This window comes from Manis pentadactyla, chromosome 4 (genome assembly GCF_030020395.1).
Source record: "Manis pentadactyla isolate mManPen7 chromosome 4, mManPen7.hap1, whole genome shotgun sequence".
Classification (NCBI taxonomy): Eukaryota; Metazoa; Chordata; class Mammalia; order Pholidota; family Manidae; genus Manis; species Manis pentadactyla.
In genome coordinates, this window is record NC_080022.1 from 24,473,431 (window position 1) to 24,491,738 (window position 18,308).

At 37.8% G+C, this 18,308-nt stretch overlaps 1 protein-coding gene across 2 annotated transcripts; it reads left to right on the forward strand.

The window, feature by feature from the left end:
* Positions 1–251: 251 nt before the first annotated feature.
* On the forward strand, positions 252–18,216 carry RBBP4 (RB binding protein 4, chromatin remodeling factor). 2 transcript variants are annotated; one of them, XM_036885264.2, is made up of 12 exons: positions 252–413; positions 1,002–1,146; positions 5,152–5,297; positions 10,317–10,490; positions 10,823–10,938; positions 11,053–11,213; positions 11,322–11,448; positions 11,586–11,663; positions 13,434–13,510; positions 13,606–13,663; positions 13,755–13,865; positions 17,217–18,216. In XM_036885264.2, exons 1-12 carry the CDS (start codon positions 398–400, stop codon positions 17,280–17,282), a joined length of 1,275 nt encoding a protein of 424 aa, XP_036741159.1. In that variant the 5' UTR covers positions 252–397; the 3' UTR covers positions 17,283–18,216. The 2 variants fall into 2 exon arrangements, with proteins under 2 accessions (XP_036741159.1, XP_036741158.1); XM_036885263.2 differs by having other exon boundaries at positions 253–413; positions 999–1,146.
* The last annotated feature ends 92 nt before the right edge of the window (positions 18,217–18,308 follow it).

An 18,308-nucleotide genomic window follows, 5' to 3' on the forward strand; every position in this document is an offset into this window, starting at 1 on the left:
GGAACGCGAGCCTAACAGCCTTTAAGAAAATGGCTGCCCCCAGGGGAGTGCGGATTAAACCTCACGTGACCCCTGGAGGGCGCACTCCCAGCAACTCCGCGCGCGCGCAATCGAAGGCAGTCAGCTCCAGGCTGTACGGGGACAGGGGCGGAGCGCGCGCTTCGGACCCGCGGAAAGAGACTTCGCGCCTCCGGATAGGCTGTGAATGCAGTTTCCCCGCCTACCCGGCCGATCTCTGCACTCCGATTGGTCGGTGTTGGCGCGAAGGTGCGCAAGTCGGACCTCACGCAGGGCAGCAGGAAACAATAGCGGCCGCGCGCGCAGAGCGAGCGCCCGCAGCCTCCCCGCCCCTCCCGCAACGCTCGACCCCGGGATCCCCCCGGCTTGCCTGCCCGCCATGGCTGACAAGGAAGGTGAGGGTGCCGGGGTCGCCCCAAGAGGGCGGGGGGTGCCGGCCTTTCGCTGCGGCCTCGACTCGGCCTAACTGTGAAGGCAGGCCCGACTCCGCTGAGTGCCGTCTCCACCGTCGAAGGCGTGAGAAATCGCCTCGCGGGGCGAGCTAACGGCGCGCCAGTTCTTCGGAGCGGAGGCCCGTCACCGCGGCACGGAGCAGGCGGTGGGGGGCCCCGGCGGGTATTTGGGCCCTTCCCCCGCTCCCTGTCGTTCTTAACCGCCTCTCCTTGTTCTGCGTGCACCGCTGCGTATCCCCAAGGGTTCGGTGCTCGGGCCTCCTCGCAGTTTGCGTAGACCTAACCGCGCAAGGGAGCGTGCTCCCGAGGCCCTGCGCCGGCCCGGGAACAGCTACCGAGTCTGGCCTGGATGCCCGAGAGTAGTTACGCCCCTGCGAAGGTGCTGAGGGATGTTGGCACCTCCGCCTAGGGGAGATAAAGAATCTCCTTCGTTTCAGAATCAGGACTCAGGAGCCGTGCGGGTGGCTTTGAAGGGTTGACGCGGTTTTCCGTTTGTGTTCGCTAACTTAATTTGCTTTTATTTTTTAGCAGCCTTTGATGACGCAGTAGAAGAACGTGTGATCAACGAAGAGTACAAAATATGGAAAAAGAACACCCCTTTTCTTTACGATTTGGTGATGACCCATGCCCTAGAGTGGCCCAGTTTAACTGCGCAGTGGCTTCCAGATGTAACCAGGTGATGTGAATCTCTTGAACATTACTTTCTAGATTTCTCACATTGATCTTCCCAACTTTGCTCTCTAGTCACCCGTAGAGGGAACGTAACCAAAACCTATTGGTGACTTTTTTCTAGGCCAAAAAGTAACGCAGAATGTAGTTTTGTAATTTACCTGATAAGAGAAGATGTGTCTCTTTTCCTGATCCTGAATTGAATAATCATACTATAGTTATAGTTGACCAAATAATGATGTGAAAAGGGTCAGCTTTCAAAAAGTGTTATTATGAGTCCAATTCTTTAAAACAAAACGTTTGAGTCTCATAGTCATTTTGCTAGTAGCTGGTTTTGAAGTGTTGCCTGCCTTCAGGGAGCACCGTGTAGTTAAGGCAGATATAAACTAATAATTATGTGTGCTAAGAGCAGTTTCAGAGTGATACTTAGGATACCTAGAAATAACTGAAGGTGGGATGGTTTTCCTGTAGGGGAGTTATACATAGAGATTAATCACATATATTTCTTACATGTGGGAAGCTTTTTCTCTAAATAGAAGAGATAAAACATTTCACCTCACATTTATTAAGTGTCTCCTAGGTGTCACATATTTGGGCATATAAATTTAGATAAGACACCTTCCTTGCCTTTATTTCATGTGTATGAGTACAGTAGTCCTGATCTATAGGGAATATGCTCCAAGGCCATCCCCAGTGGATGCCTGAAACCAATGATAGTACGGACCCCTATGTGTTTATGTTATACATACACATCTACAATGAAGTTTAATTAATTGGTCCCAGGAAGAGATTAACAACTAATAATAAAGTAGAATAATTTTAACAGTATATCGTAATAAAACTTGATATGAATGTGATCTTTCTCTCAAAATATCATACAGTATTGTACCCACCCTTGTGAGGAAGTGAGATGATAAAGTGCCTGTGTGGTGAGGTGAGGTGAATTATGTAGGATTTGTGGATGCGATGTTAGCTTCCTATTGCCCTTTTGACATTATCCTCAGGAGGAGGATCATCTGCTTCCATATCACAGTTGACTATGAGTACAAACCGCAGAAACCAAAAGCGAGGTTAAGGGGGACTACTGTATTAACAGCAGAATATAATAGAGTGGCACAGATGAAATTTCAGAGGAGAAAGATTAAGGTCTCAGGAAAGGCTTCCGGAGGAAGTGACAATGCAAAGATAAAGGTGAACTTAGATAGTACTTATTAGTAGAAAGTTTTAGCAAAACCATTGTGTCTGTTGGGATAACAGGTTTTTTATTATAAAATCTGTTCTTCACTATTCAGAATAACATTTAAATTTATATTGTGAATTAACCAAATTCCTTCAAGACTCAGGTCTTTAGAAGTCAAGATATTTGTAAACTGATTATTAGGCTATGCTTCAGCTCAACCAGTAATAGAAATTTGATATGTTTTATTAGTAACTTAAGAATGAGGCTGCTGCCTTTACAATGACATGAGAAAATGGGGCAATCTGTCCTAAAGATGTTAAACAAAACCATAATACTTAGAAATTCAGGTTGTAAGCTTCTTTATCATGACCCGGAGCACCCATATTAAACTGAGTATCAGAATTACTTGAGTTCAGGATAGGTAGAGTCATTTCTGTAAGGAGTTCTCAGTGTTCAAATCGTTCAGCAACTTGTGGCAGAGTACTTAATGAGAAATAGTTGAATGATGGATCCAGATTTACTGTAGTCATGTGCTAAATTATATTGGACTAGTGGATCACAAATACTGGCCACCCCATACTGAATCATTTTGGAACACATTTTTTAAAAGCTTCCTGTATAATGTGATTAACTAGGTTAGAATTAAACTAAATTCCCCAAGGCTGAAATCTGCACTATTACCTTGGCTTTCTACTTTAGCAGATCTAGGTAAGTAAATAAAACTTTACTGCGACATTTGACATTGGTCCAAATACCCTGCCTTTTTCCTTCCTTTTTTTTGTATTCTTATATAACAATGTTAATTTTTCAAAAGATTAGTATTACTTACAAGTAAGCATCCCTAATGTCAAGTGTTTGTTTTAATATTTTGTGTATGGTTGTTAGTGTTTGTATCCTCTTTTAGTATATTTTAATACAGTTGTAGTTCTGTGATCTCGTGTTCCCTCTTCTACTTCCTTTGGTTCTTTGTTTAACCTTCTATATGCACCATTTGAGTTTTATGTTGACAACTCTCTTTTCTTTCCTCTACTTTTTCTGTGTAAGATATAAATGCTTGTCAATTCTTTTCAGAGGAATTCCTGTTGGTTGTCTCTAGACCTAACTTCTGAGCTCTTGCTGAATCTTCAGCTGCCTACTAGTGTTTTCTCCGAAGTATCTCACTCGCTTTCCCAACATGACATTTTCCAAACAGTGTATTTCTGTGGTGATCCCACCCCAACTTTCTAGTATTGCTGTTTCTCTTTATCATCGTTGACTTTGGTTTGAGATTTCCTAGATTTTTCCCTTTCTCTATTTGATGGTCCATTTATAATTTGTGATGAATTCTACTTGTGTTAGCATCTTTCCCATCTAGACCAGGGGTTCTCAAACTTGAGTGTGCATCATAACCAGCTGGAGGAATTATAAAATACAGTTGACCCTTGAACAACACAGATTTGAACTGCATGGGTCCCTCTTATACCAGATTTTTTTGATAAAGATATTGGAAAATTTTTTTGGAGATTTGCAACAATTTGAAAACATTCTTTTCTCTAGCTTTCTTTATTGTAAGAATATAGTATATAACATACAATATATGTGTTAATCAACTTTTTATGTTGTTGGTCAGCTTCCAGTCAGTAATAAGCTTTAGTTAAGCCCCACCCCAAATTTCTGATTCAGTAGGTGTAGAGTGGATCTGAGAAACACCATTTCTAGCTAAAGTTTCAGATGATGATGATGCTATTGATCCTGATACTACACTTGAAGAGCCTCTGCTTCACACCGTTAGATTAATCCTTCTCAGGTACTTCAAATGATGCCGTGTCTCTCAGAAATTTTACATAGTCCTTTGTTTCTTATAGTGTGAGTTCAGAATGCCTTAAGCTGGCATTCAGAATCCTAGAGTTTGATTTCAATCTGCTTTCTAGTCTTCTCTTCCACTGTTTTCCCATATCCAAAGTCAGATTTGGATTTCAGTCATTCTTTTCCTTAGTAGTTGTGTGATTTTAGGCAAGTTGCTTAATTTTCCTAAACCTCAAATATCTTCATCTTTAAATTGGAAAAGTATTTCACAGTGTTAATATGGTGTTTAAATGATAAAAGGTATGAAGTGTTTATTAACATGGTATTTGACACTTGGTAGACTTTCCCCTCTGCTCAATTCCCTTTACTTGGAATACTGTTTTCCAAAGCCCTATCCACTCCTTTTTGGATTTTATCTCATTTTGAGACCTACTCAGGTATCATCTCTTCCATGAACACTTCATTAATTTCAGAAGTAATCTTTCTTACCTAAATTTTCATAGTTTAGTATATCTTTCATGGTCACAGGTATATATTGAGTTGTATTGTAATTATCTATGTACATGACTGCTTAATTGCCCCTGGTTTTTTTGAGGACAGGAATCATGTCTTAATCATCCTTGACTTCCATTGTATTTGGAGCAACATGTGCTTTGATTAGGCACTCAGTAAATATTTGAATAAGTAGTTTACCTGTTATTTCCTTTCCTCTTAATAAATTTAACCTAATGAAGTAACCCAAAGGTTAATGCACCCAAAAACTGTTTTCTTTCCCTCGGGTTGAGTAGGTAATTCTCGTTTTATTCTATTAGACTCTTCCCCAAAAGTAATTGAATTTTTGGCCAAGTTAATAAATACTTTAAAAATTAAGTGTTGTGTAGTCCCCCCTTGTCTCTATGGAAAATATATTTAAAGTAAAAAATGTGGTTCTTGATAACTTTCTCTTCTCAAAACCTGATTATAATTTTGCTTACATAGGTATCACTTGACTTTGTTGTTTCTCTTAGTGTTACTAATTTGAATAGTGACTATGTATTGCTGTTACAGACCAGAAGGGAAAGATTTCAGCATCCATCGACTTGTCCTGGGGACACACACATCGGATGAACAAAATCATCTTGTGATAGCTAGTGTGCAGCTCCCTAATGATGATGCCCAGTTTGATGCTTCACACTACGACAGTGAGAAAGGAGGTAGGAATCTTAAAAGGTGAAAGAAGGAATGACATATGGGTTGTCTTTCATATCTTTGAGTTATCACAAAAAGGATCTACAGTTTGAAAAAGCGTTGTCAAGTTAGAAACAAGAGTTTAAGCTTTAGGAAGCCTGAATTTGCAGTATAAATACTGATGTCAGAAGACATACCTAACACATAACTTCATTCTGTACCTTTTCTGTAAACCTGCCTGTACTAATTTGGTGGTGGGGTGGTGGAGAATTTCTAGAATTGAAAGAAGCAAAAAAATCCACCATATATTGCTCTGTGTGCATGCATTCTCAGTTTGGGAGATATTGCCCCTACCCCTAAGGGGGTGAAAATTGGTTCTTCGAGTATAGTGTGTGTGAGAGAGAGAAAATGGTTTTATTTTTTGAATGTGTAAGGTGTAGATACACATAGCATATGTTAATATACAGGATATGTGTGCTATTAAAACTTTTATCGTGTGAGGAAAATATTTCACACCGTTTTTTACAGGGGCAATAATGGGGCGGAAAATTGAGAAAGTGGCCTTTCCACTTTTAAATTGCCCTTTCCAGGGTTAAAGTGGTAGAAATGACTTAACCATGACCCTTGTTATGTGTATAAAACTAAATGAGCCACACAATTATATTCTATTTTTAGGAGGCAGCCTAAGGGTTTAACTGTTCATGAAATAATTATTCTTTCCCTTTCAAAAGAGCTGAAATCAGTGAGTTTCCTTTATTACTGTCCTTGAATTCAAATTGCTACCAGGAGGTAGAAGATGGACTCCAGTCGAGATTTGTGCTCTAAAAAATGGATGTATTGTTTCTTAAATTTCTCCAGATTAGCAAAATCCATTCTTGTATCTAAGTCTTTTGGGCTCCAGTTATTCCACAGTATTGTGTAATGTACAGTCCCTTTTTTTTTAATGTATGTATGTATGTATGTTGATACCGTTAAATGTACAATCACTTGAACAACATTATGGTTAGTAGACTCCCCCTGTTATCAAGACCCCCCACATACCCCATTACAGTCACTGTCCATCAGCGTAGTAAGATGCTGTAGAATCACTACTTGTCTTCTCTGTATATACTGTCTTCCCCATGTCCCCACCCCCCTACATTATGTGTGCTGATTGTAATGCCCCATTTTTCCCCTTCTCCCTCCCTTCCCACCCATCCTCCCCAGTCCCTTTTCCTTTGATAACTGAGTTCTGTGAGTCTGCTGCTGTTTTGTTTCTTCAGTTTTTTCTTTGTTGTTATACTCAACAGATGAGTGAAATCATTTGATACTTGTCTTTCTCCACCTGGCTTATTTCACTGAGCATAATACCCTCTAGCTCCGTCCATGTTGTTGCATACAGTTATTTCTTTTATCATTACATATTTGGCTTAGGGTGACATGGTATGCAAAATAAATTATTAAGATAAAGGTCCACAAAAATGATACTGTATCACTGACCCAAGTGTGTAACTGCAGGATATGATCTGTGTAGGCATCAGTGATGGGGAAAAACTCTGAGACCTGTTGTGCCACTTGCTAGCTGTGTGGTTTTAAGTAAATCATTTAGCCTTCTCTGTGCCTCGGTTTCCTTTCTGTTAAATGAAGATATATTGCCCTTAAATAGGATTTTTGGTAATTAAATCACAAAGGAAATACTCTGGTAATGTAGTAAGTTATTTTAAAAATGAAAGCAAATATAAAACAATATGCCCCCTCCCTGCCATAAGCCTATCCCCCATAGATGAAGTTGATAGTTTTCTGAATGATTATCCCATTTATTTGATCACTTGTTGAACAATTATGTTGAGTACTTACTGCAAGCAGGGCTTTTTTCTTGGTACTGGGTATACAGCCATAGAATGTTTTTCTGGCCTGATGTATCTTGGACTTCTTTTTGTGTGAGCATATGGATCTATTTCCTATTGATAACTGTATATTATGCCACAATTAACCATCCTGTATTTGTTGACATTTAAGTGCTTTCCAAAATTTTGGCTTCAAAAGCCGTTCTTACATAAATATATCTTGCATAAGAATAACTTTCTAAGTGGAATGCTGATCAAAGGACAAGAACAGTTTCAGATATAATTGATCCTGTTAAATTGCCCTCCAAAAAAGATTGACAACCCTTCCGTAGCCAGTGTATTTGTTTCTCCATGCCCTTGCCAACATTGGACTTAATACTAAAGTCTTATTTCACTTGCCCAACTTTCCTCTGATGTCCCTCAGATTTTGTAACATTCTTTGAAAGACCTCATCATTTCAAGATTTTTAAATATTTAGCTGTTGTTTTCTATTACTTTTATGTTTTGACCATTAAAACCTTAATCTATTTGTTACTTGTTTTGACATTCGGTATGGAATAGGAATCGAGGCTTATTTTTAAGTGGTTAGCAGTTTAAAAAAACAACCGTCTGCTGACTAATCCATTTTCTCTTCTGGTATTTAAACAACATTTTTTAACATATATATTCAGATTATTTCTGGTGACCAAGTGTTTTGAGTGGCATCCAACTACTACACTTGTATGTTTGAATGATATTTTTATCCCTCTTACTAATGCTTAATAATAGAGGAACAACTAAAAATGTCAGTAATGTATACAACCATGTAAATCACCCTGTTCAATTCTCACAAGGAAACTGATACTCATAGATGGTTTTGTAACTTACCCTAAGGTTATATGGCATTTCATCTCATTCCTTCCTCTTCATTTTGCAGCCTCTCACCTCTGACCCCCACCCTCAGCAAATCTTAGGTCACTGGATAGGCTTGGTGATTTAATTGTGGGGGGGAGCAGTGCTCCCTTCATATGGTCTCAACAGAGGTGGAAGTAGGTATATCTTCATTTTAAGTTTCTTGGGTGGTGTTAGGTAGATAGCTTCCTAGTCTCCCCTTGCTCTTAGATGAAATGTCCTAGACTCTCAGATTGAACTACTGTAATCAATTACCATCTACGTGGCCTGATTTAATTTTGAGGTCCACTTATTGATAGCAGACAGCTTCAAAGATCATTGAATCTTCAAAATGAAAGAACTATAAAAACTGGCTTAGGCCTGTTTTTATATTAATAATTTGTACGTTTATATTAGATTCAGCTGCCTATTGCCACATTCTAGATAAAATACAGAATTTTACTTCTGGCTTTGTTACCAAGATTTTCAGATCACCAAATTTATCTGTAACAACTTATTGGGGAATTGGTTTTGAACATTTGGGGGCTCAAAAAGTGGCTTGTGGTAGAAATCAGAATGCTAGTTACCTAGATTTGTGGGGAGAGTATTGGTTGGGAGGGACATAATAGTGCTTTCTACCTCATTTTTTAACTACTGTTCATTATGTCCTACCTCATTTTTTAAATAGTGTTTTATATTGAAAGAAGCAAACAAAAGAGAAATAAAGTTGGACCTTGATAGTCACTTAACTTACTGTACATTAATACCTTAATTTTTCTTTCCTACTTCAAATTTCGCCTTTGACTTTACCAACTTGGGAAACCTGAATTATTTTTTAAATTGATAAATCCTCATGTTCATAAAATCAACTGTGAGTCCTCTAAGCTGACTTCTTACTGTACTTCACAGCTAGGGAGGCCCTCTGTTTAGTATATATCCAATACCAAAATAACCTGCATTATGTAGTTGATTACCCCTTGCTCAGGCTCTGTGCCAGCTACTGCACCTCCCTTGTTTTTGGTACCCCTTTTCTGGCCATTAGGTTTTGTTGTCGTCATCTGTAGTTGTATTCTTCTCTCTCTGGGTTTGAACTAAAAGTTCTTTGAGATCATGTATTATGTCATGCCTTCTTGTTCACATTGTAATTGCTCCTGGTCTAGAGTTCTGGGGAAAAATGAGCTTAATACAGGTTTTTTTTCCTCCTCAAGAGTTTTTTCAACTTTAGGTTTTCATTTCTTAGAAGTTATTTGGAAGCTAAAGGTCACCTAATCTGTCAACCATATTACCCATCTATGACCTTGCTTTCTGAAAAGATTTTTGTCTTTCAAAGTGTTACACTTGTATAACAAGTAACAACACTTTTATTTACAAGTTAATCTCATAACTTTGCTTTATGGATAAGATATTTGAGACTCAGAGAAATTAAAAGCCTTCTCAGAGTCCACCAGCTAGTAAATGGCAGAATCAGTTTGGCCAAGGTCTAACCTTCTCTTAGGTTCCTTAGTATAATTCTTTTGAGTAATCATTAACTATCTTTGTTTATATATTGCTTTGCCAAGATTTATATAATCATTAATTACGTTATACATTTTATAATGGAACTTGGGAGAACTAAAATGCATACAATAGTCAAATGTGAATTTCAGATTTTTTCTCTAGTCCTTGCCTACATGGTTATTTGAACTAAGGACTATGGTTGGCAAGTATAATTGGAGGGGTGGGAGGTCAGAAAAATGGAACTAACTTTTTTTCCCCCCTCACCTAAGAGAAGTGGCGCAGGAAGAAGATACAGTGTGATATTTCAGAAAGGTGATATCAGACAAGAGCTTCAAGTGAATGGTATAGAGGGACTCAGTAGTACCTAGCACACTTTGTACTTAATATTCATTAACATAGTTACTTAGGTTTTACTTATTAAGCTCACTTTGGGTACTTTAAGATTTGAAAATTGCTTATTAAGAACCTACTTTTGAAGTGGGTTGGTAGTGTTCCTTATTTTAGATAGTAATATATTATAACTAGCTAGAGCCATTATAGTATAGCCAAAAGGATACTAAGCTAGGAATCAAAAATAGGGATTTATTTTAGGTTTTAACTGTAGTCATGTCACATGAACAAACTAGGTACTCTAGGCTTCTGTTTCCAGGGTAAAATTTGGGGGAATAATAACTGTCTTTCCTACTATGTATGGCTGTGGTAAAATTCAAGCACTTTATAGTGCTAATAAATGTCTAGATTACTTCTTATATTATACCAGTTCACTTATAAAAAGCCTTGCCCATGTCATACTTTGAGTGGCATATATATAGAGTAACTCTTTGTCTTCATTTGCAATTATCTTATTTACAGAATTTGGAGGTTTTGGCTCAGTTAGTGGAAAAATTGAAATAGAAATCAAGATCAACCATGAAGGAGAAGTAAATAGGGCACGTTATATGCCCCAGAACCCTTGCATCATTGCAACAAAGACTCCATCCAGTGATGTTCTTGTTTTTGACTATACGAAACATCCTTCTAAACCAGGTACCTGCCTTCTTCAAATACAAATAATGAGTCACTATGGGATTAGTCTGTTGTCCTCAGTCTGAGTTCAATTTTTTTGTGTAATTTAACATCTGGTGACTTAATACTGATAGATGTGGATACTCTTTCTTCATGCTTCCCTAGGAGGAAAAAATGCTTCTTTAAATAGAACAAAATGATGGTGCAGCTTAAGCATTACATACTTGGTCTTAATGGGTCTGTATTGTTTATAAATATTAAGAGCTGTAGACCTCTTGATGGAAATTCTGTTATGCTTGTAGACCCAAAGAGGCAGTGAACTGGATGGTCTTGATGTGTCTGTTACTTTGCAGACCCTTCTGGAGAGTGCAATCCAGACTTGCGTCTCCGTGGACATCAGAAGGAAGGCTATGGGCTTTCTTGGAACCCAAATCTCAGTGGGCATTTACTTAGTGCTTCAGACGACCATGTGCGTATCCTCATTTTGAAGCAAATCTGGGCTAGTTGTTAGTTGGTTTCTTTTCTGGGGCGTGAGGGGAAGTGATAATCTTCCTTTTATATAACAGTTAATTTTACATTTAAGACCATCTGTCTGTGGGACATCAGTGCTGTTCCAAAGGAAGGAAAAGTTGTGGATGCGAAGACCATCTTTACAGGGCATACAGCAGTAGTAGAAGATGTTTCCTGGCATCTGCTCCATGAGTCTCTGTTTGGATCAGTTGCTGATGATCAAAAACTTATGATGTAAGTGAATCCCCTAAAAAAATTTTTTTCATATGTTATCTAAGTTTGATGCATAGTTACCCATTTAAAGCTCTATCCCTTTTCCTTTTTTTCTTTTTTTAACTAAAGCTGGGATACCCGTTCAAACAATACTTCCAAACCAAGCCACTCAGTTGATGCTCACACTGCTGAAGTGAACTGCCTTTCTTTCAATCCTTACAGTGAGTTCATTCTTGCCACAGGATCAGCTGACAAGGTCAGTTTGATTTATTTTAAGAGAAACCATAGGATGAATTTTTCTGGCTTCTTTTAAATATATAGAGGTCTTTTAGTTAGGGGTTTCCTTTTTTCTTATTAAAAAATTATTGATCTTGCTTTCCTTTTTGTATGTAGACTGTTGCCTTGTGGGATCTGAGAAATCTGAAACTTAAGTTGCATTCCTTTGAATCACATAAGGATGAAATATTCCAAGTAAGAGAGACCAACGGTTTTTTCTTTCTTTTTTTTTTTTTTTTTAGTAGGCTCCCTTGTGCTTTATCCCATTGTTATAAGAAATAGTAATCTATATGCCTAAACTAATCTCTTAAGGATTTGGGATTGTTTATCCTGTTGTTTCTATACTTTCTCAAACTGATCATTAACCACTGACATTCTTGAGATATTGAGAAAACCAGTGCCTGATTATTTTATCGGCCTTCTTCTTGACAATTGTCTCCTCCCTTATTTCCAGAACTTGCCTGTTGATTTTGCAGTTCAAGCCTGAAGTGCTCCATGTTTTCTAAACTCCTTTCTTAACATGCAAAGCTCTGTCTCAATTCAAGTAATAATTGTTATACTATGTTCAGAGTTTACTGCTAGGGCACTGTGAGCTATTACATTACATAGTCTCTGCTGTCAAAGAGATTAAGATTTTATAGTGAGAAAAGACCCATTTTGTCAAATGTTAAGAACCTATGAGTGGTCAAAATTAGAGTTTGAATGTGGCATCTGAACAGGGCTCTAGTGAGTCATACTGCTATGCACTTAATCTCTTAACCTTGTTTTCTCCTTGTCAGCCTGGTCCAGTGAACATTTTGTCTATTTTAACCTATCTCTTTGTACTTGGCTTGTACAGGTGTTCTTGCCTGGCGAGTATTCAAATTCATCCCTAAATACTGGTCACTAATGTCCTCTTATCTGTTACCATGAAGCCGGGACTTCTTACCAAACAGTGTAACAATATGTGATTGTTACATTTAGAGTGGCTTTTAATTAAGTCCTTGTAAGAAGTCCTTTTTAGTCACTCTTATGTGCAATATTGAATTCATAATTTGTACTTGGGAAAATATTGTGTATATATGTTCCATACTTTAGTTTTTAGGTCAATTTAATTATACTTGGCTAGAAGCCAAAATTAAATAAGAATAAATAAGATGGAATCTTCAAAAGTATAATATAAAGTAGAACATATCCTATGTCTAGTGATAGGTTATTTTCATCCAAGAAGTGATCTTATTTAGTTGTCAGTTTTAACCATAACCATAGTGTCTAAAACACTTGAACTTCATCCCTCCTGTTTTCAAATTTTTTAAATGGTTAAAATTATATTTAGGTATTTTTCCCTCGATTTTTAAAAAATTTAGAATAAAATTGATAGACAGTATTATATTGGTTTCAGATGTAGAAGAAAGTGGCTCAGTAATACATTACTAGATGCCACATAAGTGTAGTTACCCCATTATCATACCAGTGTATTAACATTATTAGTTACATTCTCTATGTTGTACTTCCATTCCTATGTTTATTTTACAGTTTTTAGTTTGTACCTTTTTATCCCCTTCTCCTGTTTCACCCATTCCCCACCTCCTTTCCTGTGGTAACCAACTGCTTATTGTCTTTATTCGTGGGTCTATGTCTTTTTTGTTTTGTGTTTTAAATTCTGCATATAAGTGAGATCATGCTACTGTCTTTCTCTGCCTGGCTTATTCCACTTAGCATGATACCCTCTAGATCCACCCATGTTGTCACAAATGGCAGAATTTCCTTCCTTTTTTTATGGCTGAGTAATACTCGTTGTGTATGTGTACCACATTTTTATCCATTCATCTATCAGTGGGCACTTGGGTTGCTTCCATATTTTTGTTACTATAAATAATGCATTTAATATAGGTGTGCATATTATCTTATTGAATTAGTGATTGTTTTCTGTGGGTAAATTCCCAGCCCTCAATTTTCTGACGGCCGTGTCCTTCAAACATGTAGGTTCAGTGGTCACCTCACAATGAGACTATTTTGGCTTCCAGTGGTACTGATCGCAGACTCAATGTCTGGGATTTGAGGTAAGGCCTGTATTAGTTAGTCTTTGTGGCGTTATTTTATTTCTACTTTGGATATTAGGGTAAATGTTCTAACTTCTAAAAACTTTTTGTGCTAGTAAAATTGGAGAGGAACAATCTCCAGAAGATGCAGAAGATGGGCCACCAGAGTTGTTGGTATGTTACAAACATTGAGAAGTATTGAAATAGTGTGTAATTTATTGTCCTCTATCTGCTTTTCATATCTTTGTTTTCCTCCCTCTTTCAGTTTATTCATGGTGGTCACACTGCCAAGATATCTGATTTCTCCTGGAATCCCAATGAACCTTGGGTGATTTGTTCTGTATCAGAAGACAATATCATGCAAGTGTGGCAAATGGTAAGTCTTTAGTCATTTATTTGGGAGAGATTAGATGAATGAGACGTTGTCTCACTTCAAATTTATATGTCATGAATACAATTGATAACACTTCAGTTTACTCCTCAGTCTGCATATTATCATTTCCTACTGCCTGCTCTTTATGTTTACCTAGTTGTCCCACTGGTATTTGAAACTCAACTAAATGAAACCAAACTTTTCCTTGCTCCCCTTTCCTCCTGACTTTCCTGTTTCTGTACAGCTTCAGTGTTCCCACAGCTCACCAGACTGAAAATTCAAAGACTTCTCCATTATCTATTCACCTCTAAGTCCAGTTCACTTACCAGATTTTAGCTTGTCTGTTCTTGCACTCTTTCTTCTATCTGTACTCATCCTGCAAATACAAACAGATGCCCAACTTTCCTTTTTCTCCTTCCCACCCTAGTTATGTGGCCAGGGTCTCATTATCCCTTGCTGGACTGTTATAGTGGTTGTTGGTTTGCCTCCTGTTCTATCTCGTTGTTAGCAGTTGAATCTTTAGGAATGGTCATTCCCTTGACAGTGCTTGTGAACATGCCTAGTACAGCACCAGAACATTACCGTTTCTTCATTAAACTATTAGATTTCAAACATTTCCTTCTTTATACACCCAGTTAGAGGTGATCACCCTTCTTTGAATTTTCAGAGTGCTTGTAATTTAATAAAGATGACTGTAAACAACATGGGTTTGAACTGCATGGGTTGGCTTATATGTGGATTCTTTTCAATAAATAACATTGGAAATTTTTTTTGAGATTGTAACAGTTTGGAAAAAAACTTAGTAATTATGTATAAAATATGTGTGACAGTGTTATTGGTTAAGACTTTTCTGGTCATCAATAGGCTATTAATAATAAAGTTTTGGTGGGGAGTCAAAAGTTTAATTCAGATTCTCTATTGTGGGGGGGTTGACACCCCTAACCGTATTGTTCATGGGTCTGATGCCTGATGATAATATAATGTCTACTATATAGCAATATAAGAAACAGTTGCATTCTGGAGATGGATGGTGGTGATAGTTAGCACACAGCTGAATGGTCCTAGTGCCACTGAACTGTATGCTTAGGTTAAGATGGTAAATTTTGTGTTTATGTATATTTTTAACTTTTGGTGTTTGAGGGTAGATCTAGACCCAGGAATAAGTTCCAGAGGAAAGTTTTTGGCTCACCCTGAAGAGGCACATTTTGATAATCAGACCTTTCTTACAGAATAGCACTATAAAAGATAAATAAAATGAAAGTATTTACAGCCTATGAGGTTAATTAATAAATTATATACTACTTCCTTACTTTGGAATATTATCTGTCAAAAAGAACTATGCTTCGTTTTATAAGATATTCATGGCATTAAACAAAAGGCTGTTTGCCAAAATATGGTTGGTATATTTTAGGGAGTTCTTGATTTCCTTGATTTCTTTATATCTTTCGGTATTTCAGTTTTTTAAGGTAAGGATTTATTATGTGTAAACAGAAAATCCACTTCAGCTTTTCCCTTGTAATACAAGCACATAAAATGTATATAGGAGGTTAAGAGCTCTGGCAGGAAAGTGAAATGGGCTGCTTTGAATAGCCTGTCAAAGGTATTTTAGTAGTTGTTGTGGGAATGTTGTAGGAAATTAAACTACATCACCTCCAGGCCAGGTTGTAAATTTATTTGTGTTTTTGTTGTTGGTTTTTTGTTTTAAGAATTACTGTGATTTAATAAGTAAATATTTTGTGTTTGTCCAAGTTTCTGGCACAGAGTTCCTCAAAACATTGGGATTTCCTGAGTGGTAGGAATCTCTTGATATTTGTAAGGAGCTCCTTTTGGCCATACTTGAGGTTAGGCTAAGGAGGTGACTTAGGGGACCCTGAGATAGCCTCAGGATGAGGATGGTCTCCTGAAAGACCAAGCATATGATTAGAGAGTTGTAACTTTTAGTCCTGCTCACCCACAGGGTGGGGGGGTGACTCTATACAAATATTTGAAAAGGCTCTATAAGAAGCTCTTGATTTGATGAGCTTCTGGGTTGGTAAATATACTGGTACCATTTGGAGAGGGCACAGAAACCCTGTGCTCCGTGCCTGCCTTGCTCTATGCATCTCTTCCATTTGGCTGTTCCTGAGTTGTAACCTTTGTGTATTAACCCAGTGATAGTAAGTAAAGCGTTTTATTGAGTTATGTGAGTCATTCCAGAAGATTATCAAAACTAAGGGGATGTTGTGGGAACCCCCCAATTTAAAGCCAGGTTGGATAGGGGTGCATGGGTAGCATTGGCAGTCAGGGCTTGACACTGTCCTCTGAAGTGAGGACATTCTTGTGGGACACTGAGTCCTTAGTCACAGTCCTTGGACCTGTGGAGTCTTGACGCTACCTCCAGGTAGTTTGTGTCAGGGGAAATGTTTGTTGTCAGAAAACATCACACAATTACATGGATTCCTTACCTCTGCAGTCAGATCGTAGCTCTTTGAAGACAAGATGATCCCATCTTGCAGCACCTAGCCTAGTGATTTGTGCATAGCAGATGCTAAGCAAGTACAGTAAATTTTGCCCAAATGAAAGTGGTTTCTGTATTTAAGATTATGCTTTTGAATATAGGTAGTTCATCAACTAATAGAAGTAGAGTTTACTTTATGCAAGAGGAATACCTTTTAATGCTTGTAAGTCGAGACTTGGAACATTATGGTTTTGGTCGGAGGGGGAGGGTCTCCCTTTATTTTTAATGCACAGTTCACTGATTTTTAATATATTCACAGAACTGTGCAGCCATCAAAACAGTTACCCCAAAAAGAAACCCTATACCCATTTGCCACCACACTCCCCATATTTTTCCAGCCCACCTAGGAATAGACAGCCACCAATCTAACTTCCTTTGGATTTTGCCTGTTCTGGACATTATTAGTATAAGTGAAATCATACCATATGTAGCTAGGGTTTTTTTATTGCCAAATAATCTTCCATTGCATGGTTATATAATTGTATTTATCCATTGGTCAGTTGATGGACATCTGTGTTTTTACTTTTTAACCATTATGAGTAATGTCCTGTAAAAGGACTTAGGAAGGTTGAGTATGAAGACAAATGATAAGCATACTTCAGTTTTGTGGAAATGTCCTAATCCAAGGAGGTTGGCTTGTGGGCAGCTGCCTGTTTTTATGGGAACACAGCCATACCCATTCATTTGCATATTGTCTATGCTGTTTTCATCTAGCAACTACAGAATTGAATAGTTGAAACAGAGACTGTATGGCCCACAATCTCTCTCGCTGGTCTAATCTACTTTTAAACCTTAACTTCGAGAAGTGGCCTTTATGTTTACTAAATACTCCTCTCTTTTTCTTGTTTCTTGGGCAGGCAGAGAACATTTATAATGATGAAGACCCTGAAGGAAGCGTGGATCCAGAAGGACAAGGGTCCTAGATATGTCTGCGGTTCTTGTGATTTTAGACTCCCCTTTTTTCCTCTCCACCCTGAGATTGATCTAACACTGGTTTTGAGACACAGACCTTGTTTGGCTGTCCCTCTACAATAGGTACCATCAGCCAATGCCATTGGCCCAAACAGGGTGTTTTCTAAATATTAACTGGGGGATTTGATTCATCAAAGCCACTGGCTTGCTTATATTTAAATTTTCTTAAGGAATTTTTTAGTAACAAAGGTCTAAACTAGCCACAAAAAGGGGAATACTGTGTGTGGTTATTTTTCTTCTTAGGCTATATCCCCTGGTTTTTCAGACCCATTTAAATAAAGGCTAGAGTGAGTAAAGAATAAAGCCAAGTGAGGTAGGTGTCTGAGCCATGAAGTATAAATACTATACTGCAAGATGTCATTTTTATTCAGGAAATAGGGGAGATTCAAGTCACATAAATTCCTACTCTAAAATCTTCACACTTGACTTTCCAGGATGCACATTTTCCTATGTAGACCAGTTTCCTCTCAATTTCTTCAGTTAAGTCATAACTTACTTGTTCCTCTTGCCCCGTATATTTTTGCTTGTTAGTGTATTTCTTGAGCTGTTTTCATATTATTTCTTTCCTTTCTGTGAAATGGTTTTTTAAAAAAAAAAAAACTTGGGACCACCAAGTTGTAAAGATGTATGTTTTTACCTGACAGTTGTACCACAGGTAGACTGTCCAGTTAAGTTGAGAAAAGAGTGAATCAATAGCTTGTATTTGTTTTAAAATTAAATTAATCCTGGTTAAGAGTTGCTTTTTTTTTTTTTTTAGGAGTTAGTCTTTGACCACTAGTTTGATACCATCTCTATTTTGGGTGACCTGTTTCACCAGCAGGCCTGTTACTCTTCATGACTAACTGTGTAAGTGCTTATAATGGAATAAATTGCTTTTCTACATAACCCCATGCTGATGGGTTTTATTTTGTTTATAACATCCTTAAGCTAGTCTCTGGTTTCTAGAAGAGTTGTTCAGAAGACAGTTTTTGACTGTT

Excerpts from the sequence above, each read along its gene's own strand:
- RBBP4 (XM_036885263.2), top strand. Across the intron at positions 11,449-11,585 it reads CCACAGGATCAGCTGACAAG|ACTGTTGCCTTGTGGGATCT; the intron begins GTCAGTTTGATT and ends TTTTGTATGTAG. Across the intron at positions 13,664-13,754 it reads ATGGGCCACCAGAGTTGTTG|TTTATTCATGGTGGTCACAC; the intron begins GTATGTTACAAA and ends TCCCTCTTTCAG.